Here is a 15,407-nt window from a genome sequence, read left to right as displayed (position 1 = left end):
GATGGGGAAAAGCCAACATGGATTTATCAGGGGCAAATTGTGCTTGACAAACCTAATCACCTTTTACAACAAAGTGACCCGCTTGGTTGATGCAGGGCGAGTGGTGGACATCGTCTACCTGGACTTCTCCAAGACTTTTGATACAGTCCCCCACAGCCTCCTCCTGGAGAAAATGACTCATTAAGGCCTGGACAAGTGGTGTGTGCAGTGGGTGGGGAACTGGCTGACGGACCATACCCAGAGGGTGATAGTAAATGTTTCCTTCTCAAACTGGCAACCAGACACAAGTGGTGTGTCCCCCAGATCACTAATGGGCCCAATGCTGTTTCACATCTTCGTAAGTGACCTGGATGTTGGGATCAAGAACACCCTGATGAAGTTTGCTGATGACACCAAGATGAGTGGAGAGGCTGACACTTTGGAAGGCAGACCCACCCTCAGGATGACGTGGACAGTTTGGAGGAGTGGGCTAACTGAAACCTTATGAAGGTCAATGGTGAGAAGTGTAAGGTCTTGCACCTCGGAACACATAACCCAGGAGTGCAGCTCAGACTGGGATCCACCTGGTTGGATAACAGCCCTGTGGAAAGGGGCCTGAGGGTCTCAGTGTGTAACAGGCTGAACATGAGTGAGCAGTGTGCTGCAGGGGCAAAGAAGGCCACCAGGATGGGAGGAGTGGCTGACACACCAGAAGGCTGTGCTGCCATTCAGAGAGACCTAGACAGGCTGGAGACTTGGGCGGGGAAAAACCTGATGAAGTTCAACAAGGGCAAGTGTAGAGTTTTGCATTTGAGGAAGAAAAACGCCACATACCAGTACAGGTTGTGGGCTGACCTGCTGGAGAGCAGTGTAGGGGAAAGGGACCTGGGGGTCCTGGTGGACAGGAGGATGACCATGAGCCAGCAGTGTGCCCTTGTGGCTAAGAAGGCCAATGGCATCCTCGGGTGCATTAGAAAGGGTGTGGTTAGTAGGTCAAGAGAGGTTCTCCTCCCCCTCTATTCTGCATTGGTGAGGCTGCATCTGGAGTGTTGTGTCCAGTTCTGGGCCGCTCAGTTCAGGAAGGACAGGGAACTGCTGGAAAGAGTCCAGCGCAGAGCCACAAAGATGATGGAGTGGAACATCTCCCTTATGAGGAAAGGCTGAGGGAGCTGGGTCTCTTTAGTTTGGAGAAAAGGAGACTGAGGGGTGACCTCATCAATGTTTACAAATACGTAAAGGGTGAGTGTCAAGAAGATGGAGTTAAGCTTTTTTCAGTGATGTCTAGTGATAGGACAAGGAGTAATGGATACAAATTGGAGCATAGGAGGTTTAAGGTGAATATCAGGAAAATCTTTTTTACTGTGAGAGTGACAGAGCACTGGAACAGGCTGCCCAGAGAGGTTGTGGAGTCTCCTTCACTGGAGACATTCAAAACCCGCCTGGATGCATTCCTGTGTGATGTGCTCTAGGTGACCCTGCTCTGGCAGGGGGGTTGGACTAGATGATCTTTCGAGGTCCCTTCCAACCCCTATGATTGTATGATTCTATGATTCTGTGATGCTGGGCTGAATCAATAAGGACATCACCAGCAGAGATCAAGAAGTCATCATCCTGCTCTACTCAGCATTTGTCAAACCACACCTGGAGTATTGCAATCAGTTCTGGTCCTTGCTCTACAGAGAGATGCAGACAGGCTGGAGAGGCTCCAGAGAGGGGCCACAAGGATGATAAGAAGACTAGAGAACCTGCCATATGAGAAGAGGCTAAGAAAACTGCGTTTGTTCAGCCTTGAGAAAAGAAGACTTCAGGGAACCTTATTACCATGTTCCGGTAATTAAAGGGTAGCTACCAAGAAAATGGAGACTCCCTATTTACAAGGAGTCACATGGAAAAGGCAACGGGTAATGGGCATAAATTTCTTCTGGGGAGATTCCGGTTGGACACAAGAGGTAAATTTTTCACCATGAAGACAATCAAACATTGGAATAGTCTCCCAAGGGAAGCGGTAAATTCCCCCACATTGGACAGTTTTAAGTCTCAGCTTGACAGGGTGCTGAGCCATCTCATATCAACTATAGTAGTACCTAGAAAGGTTGGACCAGATGATCCTTGAGGTCCCTTCCAACCTGGCGTTCTGTGATTTTATGATTCTGTGATTTTAGTAGTAGCAAACTTCACTGACAACAGCAAGACTGGAGTTCAGGACAGAAAGAGTTGTGCTGGAGCTTGGGTCACAGAGAGTAAGCCCACAATGACTTAAAAGGTTACACTTTTCTGTGTTTGTTTTTTTCTTTCACTGCACCTTATGCCAGAGGAGACAATGCTAATGATTCACCTCTCTTGATTTGAAGTAATAGATCAGAGCCAACCATGCTGACCATGAAAGAAATAGGAATATTTATCAAGTTGTTTTACAAAGGCATATGAAATACCAAAGAACTAGTGAAATGAGGTGGTATAAAATATGCTACTGATACTCACATGAAGAGCAAAACCCAAGTATTTTGAGTATTTTAAAACTCTAAAACTGAAGCTTGGTATAAGCACTTTTAGCTTAATTTTGAATTTTAAAGGCTTACTTCTAAGTATGTGGTATAAATGGCGTGGGTTTGGAAAAAAACAATTGATCCTTTGTTAATGATTAGGGATATACTAAATAGTAGTCATACAGACACAATCAAAAAACAAGCGGGATCAACTTTTCTTGTGGTTTAAAAGTACTCTGATCAGAAAACTGCTTTATTTTATATTTAATATATGGTTTGTGACCTAAGTTTTTCCATGGTGAATTTATGTAAAACATTTCCTTGTTGGCAAAGCATCATTAAGCTAAAGTGCTGGAAATGCACTGAGCAGTAGTTGATAGTTTCTTCCTTTGTAGAGAGCAACAGTGTTGTGTGAGGACAATTACAAGGGGTTTTTGGTCACTGAGGGGACTACTCAGGAGAAGTATTTCCTTTGGCAAAACCACTATACCACTGTGAGATATTATATATCGCTTACTTACAGAATACTTCTACTGTCTCCCTAATTCTCAGTGGATTTGCTGAACTGCTGTTCTATGGCACTAGAAGCCATGGCAAACCTTTGACTAAATCAACACCTTTGGAATTACACTGATATTTTTAACATTTCAATTTGACCCCATGAGAGAAATTTGTCTTCCTAAAGGCCATCTTAAATTAGCACATGCAGATGTCTGAGGACTGAAATGATTGGTGAAAAGGTTTGTTGGACTAGCCTAAGGAAAGAAAAAAAATCCATCAGAAATTTCTACAGTTTTTTTTTAAATATATATCATTTTTACTACAGTAATATAAACATAAACCCCAAGTTATTTCAAATGCCAGATGTTAGACTCCAAAGCTAATTAAGTTGAGGGAGCTTAAAGTTTTATCCCTAGTGGGCACAGGGTTTCACATCAGCCTTTGAGTTTATTAAGAAGATGCAATTTTAGGCCTAAGTTTGATGGTGTTATGACATACCAGTTTGAGTTCAGAGATATAATAATGACCCTCGTGGTTTATTGAAAATCTAGATTGTATTGTCCCAAGACTAGATATACTAAAATAGTATGTAATGGTGTAAGCAGAGCTTCATGCACTGTATCAAGCAGATGTGTCAATTAGAGGTCTTTTTTTTAAGTTGTGTTGCTCTTGAGGTGTGATGAGGTGAGGCGTGTTACCTGTGGCTATAAAGTACCTTGTATAAACATAAGAGCTGCTTTTAAGGTGATGTAGTAAAGATTTTTCCTCACTTTTCCACACCCAAGTTATTTTAGAAACTGAACCAGAGCATCTGAGCTGGTTAGAGCACTGCAAATCTGAGGAAGAGAAAAAAAGCCCAATTTCTTGAGACATGCTTTGCCTATGCCAGCTGGGGCTCATGCTGCTGGAACCCATTAGGCAGGATCCCAGGCTCTCTGGAACTTGTTCTCAGCTTTGCTACAAATCTGCTGTGTGATTTTAATCCTATAATTTTTAAACACCCTGTGGTCTCATGTGGTGCAGAGGGAGGTTGGGCAGAGTCTGTGGCCACATTCACTCTGCAGTTGCTACAGACGCACCTATGAATAGAAAACCTGCTGAGGCTTCTCCAAGGAGATAAAATGGGGGTCTCCTTGCTTCATACTGTTTCTTTCTTTTCCTGTGGGATATGAGTCCTGCCCAGCAGCAGACACACTGAGCTTCTCCTGCATTTCAGTGTAATGCTTGTCCTTCCCAGCAGCAATGGCTGCTAATAAACTGCCTTGGGACAGAGATTGTGCATCTTCACCACGAGCCAAGCTGTGCCCTTTTCTCCTCTACAAGAGAAACGTTATTCCTCTACAGTATTGCTCCTAAAGCTGGAAGAAGACTTTCCTGCCATACAAAGTTGTAGGCTCATACATATTGATATTTGTGAACAACTCTGAGCTCTGGTGGTGGGAAAGATGCAGAGGAAAGGCAAAAGGTGTTTCAGGTATGTTAAAATTCATAGCTGTGGATCATTGTACCTCATGGATAGGAATTATGTCTGTAGTGATATAATGGCTTACTTGTATGTACCAAAGTAGGTAAAACCCACTTAATTCATGTCAGGACTCCTTGGCTTTTCTGTGGCTATGAAGCAGAAAAATATTCATTGAATTTCAGGTTTGTTTCATGGGTTAAACTGTGGCAGCTTGCCCCACTGTTGTTCAAGATGTATTTCTTTGAGTTTAACTGGTAATTTCAAGCATTCTCTTCTGCTTTCTTTCCTTCTCTGCTTTTCATTTTTCTCCCCAGCATGTCCTAACATCTGTTTCGGTTTTTAACTTGCCTTTTTTCAGGATATGTGGCATAATTATGACAACTGCTTTGATTGTGGATTGTCATTCACCCTTGCTGAAGAAGCCCTTCATCAATCAGCAATAATGCTTCACATAGCACTGCTGGATTCATTGACTTTTTGTCCAGCTTTAGACTCCTGCAGTTTGTGAAATGATATCTGCAATAATCTTCTACACTCTTGACCTATGTCAACAGCTACTTTACCCAACTGTCTTAATCTATTTTTATAGTACAAACTGGCTGCTGCTACTGCAAGTCAGATAATACTGTTAGGTTAGGAAAATAGCTTGATGCTAAATAAGAATTTTAAAATCCCATGAAATTATAAATATGAATAGTCCAACTTTGGGGATCTCACTTTTGTGACTTTGCACATGGGCAGCAGGAGGTGTGCCAACAGTCTTAGTTACCTCGCCTGCATTCCTGAGTAATGGCTTGGGTCTCAGTTGTTCAGTAACCAAGATATAGTCCTTGGAAATTGGTATCTTCTCCTATGCACTGTAATCCTAAACTTACTGACTTTTTGTTTTCATTACAATGTGAAATGCAAAAAGAGATTGTTGTGAAATTATATTATAAAGTAGAGCTTCTGTCACAGAAAATTTCATGACAGGACAACTAAGGTACATACTGGGTTAGTTAGAATCATAGAATCATTGATTGTTTGGATTGGAAGGAACCTTAAAGATCATGTAGTTCCAACCCCCCTGCCATGGGCAGGGACACCTTCCACTACACCCTGTTGTTCCAAGTCCAATCCAACCTGGGCTTGAACACTTCCAGGGATGGGGGCATCCACAACTACTTTGGGCAACCTGTGCCAGTGACTCAGCACCCTCACAGTAAAGAATTTCTTCCTGATGTCCAACCTAAATCTGCCCTCTTCCAGTTTAAAACTGTTATCCCTTGTCCTTTCACTACACTCCCTGGTAAAGAGTGCCACCACATCTTGCCTGTTGACTCCCATTAAGTACTGGAAGGCTGCTAAAATGTCTCCCTGGGGCCTTCTCCAGGCTAAGTGACCCCAACTCTTTCAGTCTGTCTTCTTAGAAAAGGTGCTGCAGCCCTCTGATCATCTTTGTGGCTCTCCTCTGGACTTGCTTCAGCAGGTCCATGTCCTTCTTGTGTTGGGGCTCCCAGAGCTGGACACTGTTCCAGGTGGGTTCTCACAGGAGTGGAAGAGGGGGAGAGAATCACCTCCCTTGGCCTGCTGGCCATGCCTCTTTTGATGCAGCCCATGCAGGATATGGTTGGCTTTCTGAGCTTTGAGTGTTCTTTCTGGCTCCTTTAAATCTATCAGTACCCCCAACTCCTTCTCCAAAGGGCCGTCCTCCATCCACTCATCACCCAGCTTGTAAAACACGTTTGGGATTGCCCTGACCCAGGTACAGGACCTTATACTTGACCTTACTGAGCTTCATGCAGTTTGCAGAGGCCCACCTCTCAAGCCAGTCAAGGTCCCTTTGAATGGCATCCCTTCCCTCTAGAGCAGGAATTTAAGAACAGAGTTTCTCCTAAGGCCTATTCTGGGCCATGTACAGTGTTAAGTTTTGTGAACATGTGAAGGACAAAGTGTGCCAGGTGCAGCATGAGACTATTCGCTTGGGGAAGGAGGGTGCTTGCCCAGGTCAATTTGTCCTTAGACAAACTCTAAGTAAGAATCCTGCAATCCATGCTGATTACATACATATTGTATTCACTGCTTGCTTGGCCATGCTTTCAGTATCCCCTGTCTGAGTTTTGTCTCTCTTTTTAATCTATGGTGTTCCTGTGGCACCTGCTTTCTTGTTATCTGAGCAGGATTTTCTAATTTCTTCTTACAAGCATAGGACAGATTGAGGTGCATGATGGCAGTATAAGGGATTAAACCATAACTACATTTGGCAGTGGGACCTTCTTCACAGACTGAAGACACAAACCTTCATGTTTAATTCTGCAGCATAAACTAGTAGCTTCTCATATGAAATGTATAACTTACTTCAGAGTTAGGGTGGTTTTTTTCCCCTCCATGGATGTTTTCATCAAAATGGAAAGGATTACACCTTCAGCTTCTGCTTTTTAGTAATGGAATTTTCAGCTACTGGACTTGACATATTTTTAATAGATTTGAAAATATTTATTCAAGCCAACCATCTCATGATATATTAGAAGTGCTATTTCGTAAGAGTGTCTAGTGTATGTATGTTAAAAATCACTCTCCTTTGATAAGTTGGTGGATTATTTTTTTCAGCATGATAATTTTTTGTCAGCATGGTAATTTTTTTCCCTTTTTTCAAACTTTTTTTTCATAGGTTATTACACTGGAGGAGGTATTACTGCAGTATAGTTACATGGAACTCCTTTCCGGAGAGCTCTATTAAAGCAGTGAGAGTACAAATGGTAGGAAGTAGTTTTGTTTCACACAGAAATAACGTTTCATTGTAATTTTTAGCACTCAGAGAATAAAAGACCAGTACACTTAATTAGTTCAGAGTGACTTTTATGCTATAGCACTGTTCCATGCAGGTCTGTGAAGGAGATCTGCATCATGCGCAGAACAACCCTGTGAGTGCTGAAGTGAGGAGACTGGAAATAGTGATTTTTTAAAAATAGTTTGGTCTCCAATCTGGCTTGGCTTTGATTTCTAGACGTTCAGGAAATGGAACTTTCAAAGCTGAAGTCAATGGGAAAATGTGCACTGTTCGCCCTCAGTAAGTGTGACTTTATGGAAATGTTAAAATGCACCTCATTGTTTGCATAGAGTCTCCTTTTGGCAAGAAATGGGAATCTGTATAATCAATTATTCCAGAGATTTTCCTTCAAGGACTTGGGGTTATAAAGTGTGGATGCGTGTTAAGAGAAAATATTTTCATACAAATGGGCTATTTTCATACAGAATCAAACAAATCCAAGATATACCAGGCATTTGACAGTGACGTGTGGATGAATACACATAAAATATCAAAGAAAGTATACATCAAGATAGTAAAATAACTGCTGAGTCTTGACATTGCATTCATTAATATAACCCAGTGATTGTACAATTTTACTTAAACTGGCAAGTTTTTCTGTTCACTTATTAGAGAAAAAACCCAAACTGTATGGTTCAGTGGAGTAAGCTGTTCTATTTATAGAGTAAGGGTATCTTCTGTAAACCAAATTTTATGCACGGGTTCTCAGATGAAAAAATTGTCTTCCTGTGATGTTTTAAATTATATTCTAGATGGCTGTATCAGTACATCCTCTGAATAAGAACAATTAGTAGGCAGATCTCAACAAAAGGTGTTTGCTAAAAATCTTCCAGACAAAGCTACAATCAAGACTATGATCAGGCATGTTGTGATGTTTAGGTTACTCTGTCTAGCATACTGCACTGTCTCCCTCACAGCAGTGCATAGTCACTGACTGGGAATGGTCATTTTGACTTCCCCATTTCAGTGGTGTCAGTATCTGTAAGTGCTCAAAATGAGTCTTAACGTTTAACACCAGGTTTGTCTAGTTTGGAGGAAAGGAGGCTGAGGGGTGACCTCATTGATCTCTGAACTTTCCTGAGAAGAGGAAGTGGAGAGAGAGGTGCTAGAATCTTCTGACTGGGATCCAGTGAGAAGATGCATGGAAATGGCTCAAAGCTGCTTCTTGGGAGGACATTAGGACATGTGCCTGCACATTAGGAAGCATTTCTTCACAAGGGGGTGGTCAAACACCGGAACAGGCTTCCTAGGTAGTTGGTCAATGCTCCAAGCCTCTCAGTGTTTAAGAAACATTTGAACAATGCCCTTAATAACATGCTTTAAAAAAAATTATTATTTTTTAAGTTTTATGTAGAATCATGGAATCATAGGGGTAGGAAGGGACCTCTGAAGATCATCAAGTCCAAACCCCCTGCTGCAGCAGGAACACCTAGGGCAGATCACACAGGAACACATCTAGACGGATCTTGAAAGCCTTCAAAGAAGGAAACTCCACAACCTCTCTGGGCAGTCTGTTCCAGTGCTCTGTCACCCTCACAGTGAAGAATTTTTACTTTTGGTCACCCCTAAAGTGCTCAGGCAGTTGAACTAGATTATTGTTGTAGGTCACTTCCAATGGAAATCTATTTTTTATTTGATTCAATTTGATTCAATTCTATCCTGTTCTAGTCTAGTCTAGTCTAGTCTAGTCTATTCTGTTCTGTTCTGTTCTGTTCTGTTCTGTTCCGTTCCATTCTATTCCACTCCACTCCCCTCCACTCCCCTTCATTCCATTCTATCATTACAGAGGTACCAGCACTATCTTCCCATATGCATACTTAGGCAAACATGTCATTTTACAGAATAACAATCATTCAGGTTGGAAAAGTCCTTTAAGATCATGAAGTCCAACCACAACCTAACTCTACCAACCAATAACCTAACGCTACCAGTTCCAATGCTTAAACCATGTTCTCAAGCCCCACATCTATACATTTCTTGAACACCTCCAGGGACAGAGACTCAGCTGCCTCCCTGAGCAAACTATTCCAGAGTTTAATTACCCTATCAGTGCAGAAAATTTTTCTAATACTTAATCTAAACCTTCCCTGGCACAACTTGAGCCCATTTCCTCTTGTCCTATCACTTATTACTTGGGAAAAGAGACCAAACCCAACCTTATTACAACCTCCTTTCAAGTAGTTGTGGAGAGCTATGAGGTCTCCCCTCAGCCTCCTTTTCTTCAAACTTAACAACCCCCGTTCCTTCAAACAGTCTCATGCTCCAGACTCTAGAGCTTCATTGCTCTTTTCTGGACTCCATCCAGCACCTCAATGTCTTTCTTGTAGTGGGGTCCCAAAACTGAACACCCTTCTGTGTTTGTATGAAATTAAATGGCTATTTACTTACAGTAATTTTATGCATACATACAATTGTCATTAATTCTTATGGGAAGACAGGAAGTTACTTTTCTTTTTCTGGTTTTGGGTCTGATCATGGAAGCTGTACAGCCCTTCTGCAAAATTAGTCTTTTATATGTTATCACTAATTTTGCTCGGAGCTGAGGAAGTAGGAATTATGGACAACATGCAGCATGCAACACCGATAGGCCCTGCAACAGATATAAAATCTAAGGTACAGTCACTTGCTTTTTTTGTTAAAAGGCAGTAGATAAGTAAAAATATTTATCCACACCTCACTAAAATCTAACGACCTACTATACCATAGGCTTGCAGATTATATTAATTCATACAAGCTTTCGTACAGATATATGCATGTACATAAATATCAACATATGTACCAAATTTTCATGTGACAAATTGTTGTTCCAACAAACTGGAATGGTGCAGTGACACAGTGTTTATGATTGCACGCACTAAATATCTGTCTGATGTGTGTTCTTGATAATGTTGTCTGGAATAACAGAAACAGGGAAAAGTAATTAATTAGGCATTTTTTGAGATATCACTGTGTGCACGTATCAGTCTCCGCAAGTAGTATGTCTTTATATTTCCATATTTTTAATGGTCTGCAGTGATTTGCAGCTGAATAGGCAGTAAATAAATGGGTAGTGGCCAACAGCTTGATGTGCAGATGGAGACAGGTGACAAGTGGTGTCCCACAGGGGTCTGTACTGGGACCAGTGCTGTTTAATATCTTCATCAGTGACATAGTGGGTTCAGAGAATTTGCAGTTACACAAACCTGAGTAGTGCGGTGGACACACCTGAGAGACAGTATGCCATGCAGAGGGACCTGGACAAGCTTGAGAAGTGGGACCATGTGAATTTCATGGGGTTCAACAAGGCCAAGTGCAAGGTCCTCCACCTGGGTTGAAGCATCCTCAGTATCAATACAGGCTGGCGAACAAAGGGATTGAGCCCTGTGGAGAAGGACTTGGGGTTGTTGGTTGATGAAAAGCTGGACATGAGCTGGCAAAGTGCACTTGTAGCCCAGAAAGCCAACTGCATCCTGGGCTGCATCAAAGGAAGCATGCCCAGCAGGTCAAGGGAGGTGATTCTGCACTTCTGCTCTGCTCTGGTGAGACCCCACCCAGAGTAGTGTCCAGCTCTGAGTCCTCAGCACAGGAAGGCCTTGGATCTATTGCAGCAGGTCCAGAGGAGAGTCACAAAAATTATTAGAGGGCTTGTGCACCTGTCTCATGAAGCTAGGCTGAGAGTGTTGGGGTTGTTCAGCCTGGAGAAAAGAAGGCTCCCGAAAGACCTTATTGTGGCATTTAAAGACATAAAGGGGGCTCATAGGAAAAATGGGGACAGACTTTTAAGCAGGGCCTTTGGAGACTGGGCAAGCGCTGATGGTTTTAAATGGAAGGAAGGGAAATTCAGACTAGATATTAGGAAGAAATTTCTTACAGTGAGAGTAATGAAACACTGGAACAGGTTGCCCAGAGAAGTGGTAGAAGCCCCATTCCTGGAAACATTCAAGGTCAGGTTGGACAGGGCTCTGAGCAACCTGACCTAGTTGAAGATGCTCACTGCAGGGGGCTTTTACTAGATGACCTTTAAAGGTCCTTTTCATCCCAAACCATTCTGCGATTTTAGTAGAGAGTTTTGCAAATTGTCTTGTCAGGAAAAGTCCTTTCATTTAAATGGTTTTAGGTTGTTGAAGTTCTCCTTAAATTTTTGTGTTGCACAGGCTCCTGGAATAATTCAAAATCCTCTGGCTCCATTTACAAAAGGAAAGTGTCTTTCAGAAACTTTTCACAGTTGCTAATGGTAGTTCTTATAGAAGCATTGATACACTTCAGTCCCTTCTACTGAAGTAGATGCCCTGTGTCTCTGATTAACAGCTCCTCTAGGCCGTAGTCGGGTTGGTGACTACCTTCTTCCATTAATGTTCATGCATCTAAATCAGAGGTAGAACTGGTAGAAAGATTTATCCTCTTCTGCTGAGTCTATCTCATTGTTTTTTCTTTGTGGACACTTTCACAGCACTTGTTAGATCCTTGGGTTCTGTTGGTGGTAGGCATTTGTAACTCCTCCCTGCAGACTCAAGATAATGAATGATTTTTCGTAATAAGTGACCATGCAGGCATGGTGTGCCCTGTGTATTCTGGGACTGTGAAGTGTTGAATTTTTTTCTACTTAAATAACTTTCTCAACACAGCAACATATTTATGTGATTAATTCCTTCCGGTAAGGTTGATTGAATATGACAGTGGATGCTCTTATGGCATGAAAGCCTGAGACTCTTCACTCAGCTGAAAATTTTCCTAACACCAAGACCCAAATCTTATAATAAGGCTTGGAAGGTTAATCTGTATAAGGTGTTGTGAGGTCTGGGCTACATCCAAGGAAAGAAACTTTGAAAAAAGTGAGCTTCTACTATGAAAGTCTGGAAAATTAAGGCTATATTAGCAGCAAGTGAAAAGGAAGTAGGTTTCATTATAAGTCATTTATAAATCAGCCTTCTTCATACAGGAGGGGTCTAGTTGAGGGGGTTGTTGATCCCGTTCAAAAGCAGCCGTAAGAGTGCTTAGCCAAGTCTTCTGGTTTTCCTTCCTTTGGCCTTTGCCCAGATACACTCTGTGCACCTTACTGGCCTCCAGACTTTGATAGATCAAATGGCACCTAAGTCTGATTAGCTGTCTGCACCTGATGAAGGGAACTCTGAATGCTGTATGATCTGAAGGGGACAGTCAGCTCTTGGCTTCTTGAGAGAGCATCCACCAAAATTGATTTCATCCTGAGCTGAAAGGGGAGCACAGAAGCCATGAGAGAAAGGCACACTATCAAATTTCTCCATTCTCATAGAAGCAGAAACAGGTCTATGGTTGTCCCTAGAAGATTTAACAGAAAAATGGATTTCAATGTGAACACTACCTGATAGTCTGTATTCTTAAACTACATATTTTCTCTTCTAGAATAATAGTCTTGACCCTGAAGTTAATTCTCAGAAAGGTGAAAAATACATTTTTTCTTTATAAAGGAAACCAGGAAGCCTTGCCAACCTCTATAAGGAAAGTCCTAGAAGTCCTCTCATGCTCTGAATTCAGGGATATCTTCCTGTGTTTTAATCCAGCCAAGAAGTAGAGCCCAGAGTGTTATGGTAAAGGTTGTAGAGGTAGGCGTGGTATGGATGTGAAGCAAAATTTCTGTTCATGTCAATACATCTTTGTCTGTTGAAGGATTTGAAGCTGAGTTATGGATGAACAGTGTAGAGATTAGTCTGCTAAGGGAAAACATTCATACCGTCTCTGACAAGTGACAAAGAAATACGTGAGCTGAAAGTAAAATTCTTGTATATATTTGTAACTTTGTGTGCATACACAGATATTCATAAACAGCATAAAAAAAAAAAGTGCAGAGTTCACTACTAGTAGGAAATGGATGTCTTGCTTGGAGAGAGGTGAATTGAATTTTTATAGTTATATTCCATGAAACACTTCAGCAGATACATGAGCTGTCAGGAAGCTATATGTATGTAAATATAGCTTGAGTTTGTGAATAGTTTGTATTATTTACATTTATAGAAACTAGTTCCCATTTAGAATAGCTAATGCAGAAATAATGGCACAGTCCTGTCTGCTGTAAGGTTGATGTAACTTGGTACTGCCCTTTCTGGTTGTGTCATGAATCTTTGAAGAGGTGTCAGACAGACAAGCATGTAAATCACAATTGGATTTTATCCTTTATTTTCCTGTTTCAAGCTTCTTTTTGGTTGTTGTAATTTGACTTGTTGCTCAGTACCCAGCTGTTTCTCCCTGGCAGAATTTAGTATAAAATGAAAGTTGCAGCTTGCTTGGAGAGTGAGAGAATTATGACAAAGAATCACTTTGCTAAAAATACATTTTAATTATGTTTTTCCATCCAAATGGTGAAGGTAATTTAGATATTGGTTACACAAAACCTGTGAATATTTTTATGAATGTTTTTGTTTCCCAGAACAGGCTTAAATAAAAATAAAAAAGAAATTAAAAAACCCAAAACAAACAAACTTACCCCGTCATAAATCTAATTTCTCATTGTAATATAATTTTAAATTTTGTAAAAGTAGCTGGTTTTATAAATTTGAAAGAAACACTAATCTAATAATGAAAAAATAATAAAATAGTAGCATTCAAAAAAGGTTAGCTAATTAAGTCCGTCTAGCAGGTGAATTAAGTAGTTGTTCATGGAGATTTGTAACACTAACTAAATTGGACATATTTCTTAGTGAACAGTATGCCGAGGTGAGCTGTGTGTTCTCACTGCCAAAATGAACTCTTTAACATGAAATACATCTTGGATTATGGTAATGGGAAATTTCCCAAGATTTCACACATTTCTTGATAATCTCCACAGAACCCTAACACTTTCCATATGTTTTCCTGGTTGGCAGGTGGAGTGGATACAACAGCAGGTGGTTAAAAGAAGGATAAAGAGGGATTATAAACCTGGTGGTACCCAATCCACTTATTTCAATGATCCCAAGTGGCCAAGCATGTGGTACATGGTAAGTACATAAAAGGGCATTGGCTCTATTACATGTTAGCATTTAGTTGTCTGCTGAGATAATTTGAAAAGGGGTGGAATCGTATGTTTAGAAAAAGCAAATTTGGAGGTTTTTTATGAAACTAATTAAGATCTGTAAACTCCTTACAAGTCTTATAAAGAAGTCCCAGAGAACCCTGCAATAGGAAGCATTTATTAATGCATTAATTCACTAATGTTTCCCATTGCAAGATGTCTTGGGAAATACTTAATAGAGGATAAACTGAGAAGGGAAGGAACTTAGCCACAACCTGTGACAGCAGTGAAACCACTTGTTTTGTATGTCCCTATTTACTGACTGTGTTCTCAGTGGGTTAGAAATGTCTTGTATCCCAAAATAAGAAAAGAGACATGAGCCATGACTGTTCAGTGCTATAATTACACTCTTTAGTAATGAACAATTGCATTGATTAAATAAATTGATTATTTGTGTTGCTTCCTGTCTGACACGAATTGCATGCTTTCTAAGCAAGTTTTTAGTTGGTTTTTTTTTGTTTTATTTCTTCCTGATAGTCACAGTTAAAGCCTGGAGTGAAACTTTTGTATTGATGATGTTTTTAAAAATACCTTCATTTCACCTGGGAATGTGCAAATCACAGAATCGTATAATGCATTGGCTTGGAAGGGACCTTTAAAGGTCATCTAGTCCAATGCTTCTGCAGTGAGAAGACATCTTCAACTAGGTCAGGTTGCTCAGAGCCCTGTCTATTTCTTCCTAATATCTAGTCTGAATCTCCCTTCCATTTAAAACCATCAGCGCTTGCCCAGTCTCCAAAGGCCCTGCTTAAAAGTCTGTCCCCATTTTTCCTATGAGCCCCCTTTATGTCTTTAAATGCCACAATAAGGTCTTTCGGGAGCCTTCTTTTCTCCAGGCTGAACAACCCCAACACTCTCAGCCTAGCTTCATGAGACAGGTGCACAAGCCCTCTAATAATTTTTGTGACTCTCCTCTGGACCTGCTGCAATAGGTCCAAGGCCTTCCTGTGCTGAGGACTCAGAGCTGGACACTACTCTGGGTGGGGTCTCACCAGAGCAGAGCAGAGGTGCAGAATCACCTCCCTTGACCTGCTGGGCATGCTTCCTTTGATGCAGCCCAGGATGCAGTTGGCTTTCTGGGCTACAAGTGCACTTTGCCAGCTCATGTCCAGCTTTTCACCCACTGGTACAATTAAAAGTTTTGTTTAGTAGGCAATTGAC

General features: G+C 41.2%; 1 protein-coding gene across 2 annotated transcripts in view; it reads left to right on the top strand.

Moving 5' to 3' along the window:
* PCSK5 (proprotein convertase subtilisin/kexin type 5) overlaps positions 1–15,407 on the top strand; it is a 250,386-nt gene that overhangs the window by 38,503 nt on the left and 196,476 nt on the right. For both annotated transcript variants that reach the window (XM_051643618.1, XM_051643617.1), the window contains exon 3: positions 14,059–14,172. In XM_051643618.1, coding sequence (XP_051499578.1) covers positions 14,059–14,172 — 114 coding nt within the window. The remainder of the gene's footprint in view (positions 1–14,058; positions 14,173–15,407) is intronic.

The sequence above is a fragment of the Apus apus genome, chromosome Z (genome assembly GCF_020740795.1).
Source record: "Apus apus isolate bApuApu2 chromosome Z, bApuApu2.pri.cur, whole genome shotgun sequence".
NCBI classification, from domain to species: domain Eukaryota; kingdom Metazoa; phylum Chordata; class Aves; order Apodiformes; family Apodidae; genus Apus; species Apus apus.
The sequence above is the reverse complement of the archived record's forward strand: the minus strand, read 5'-3'. Positions and strand labels throughout refer to the sequence as shown.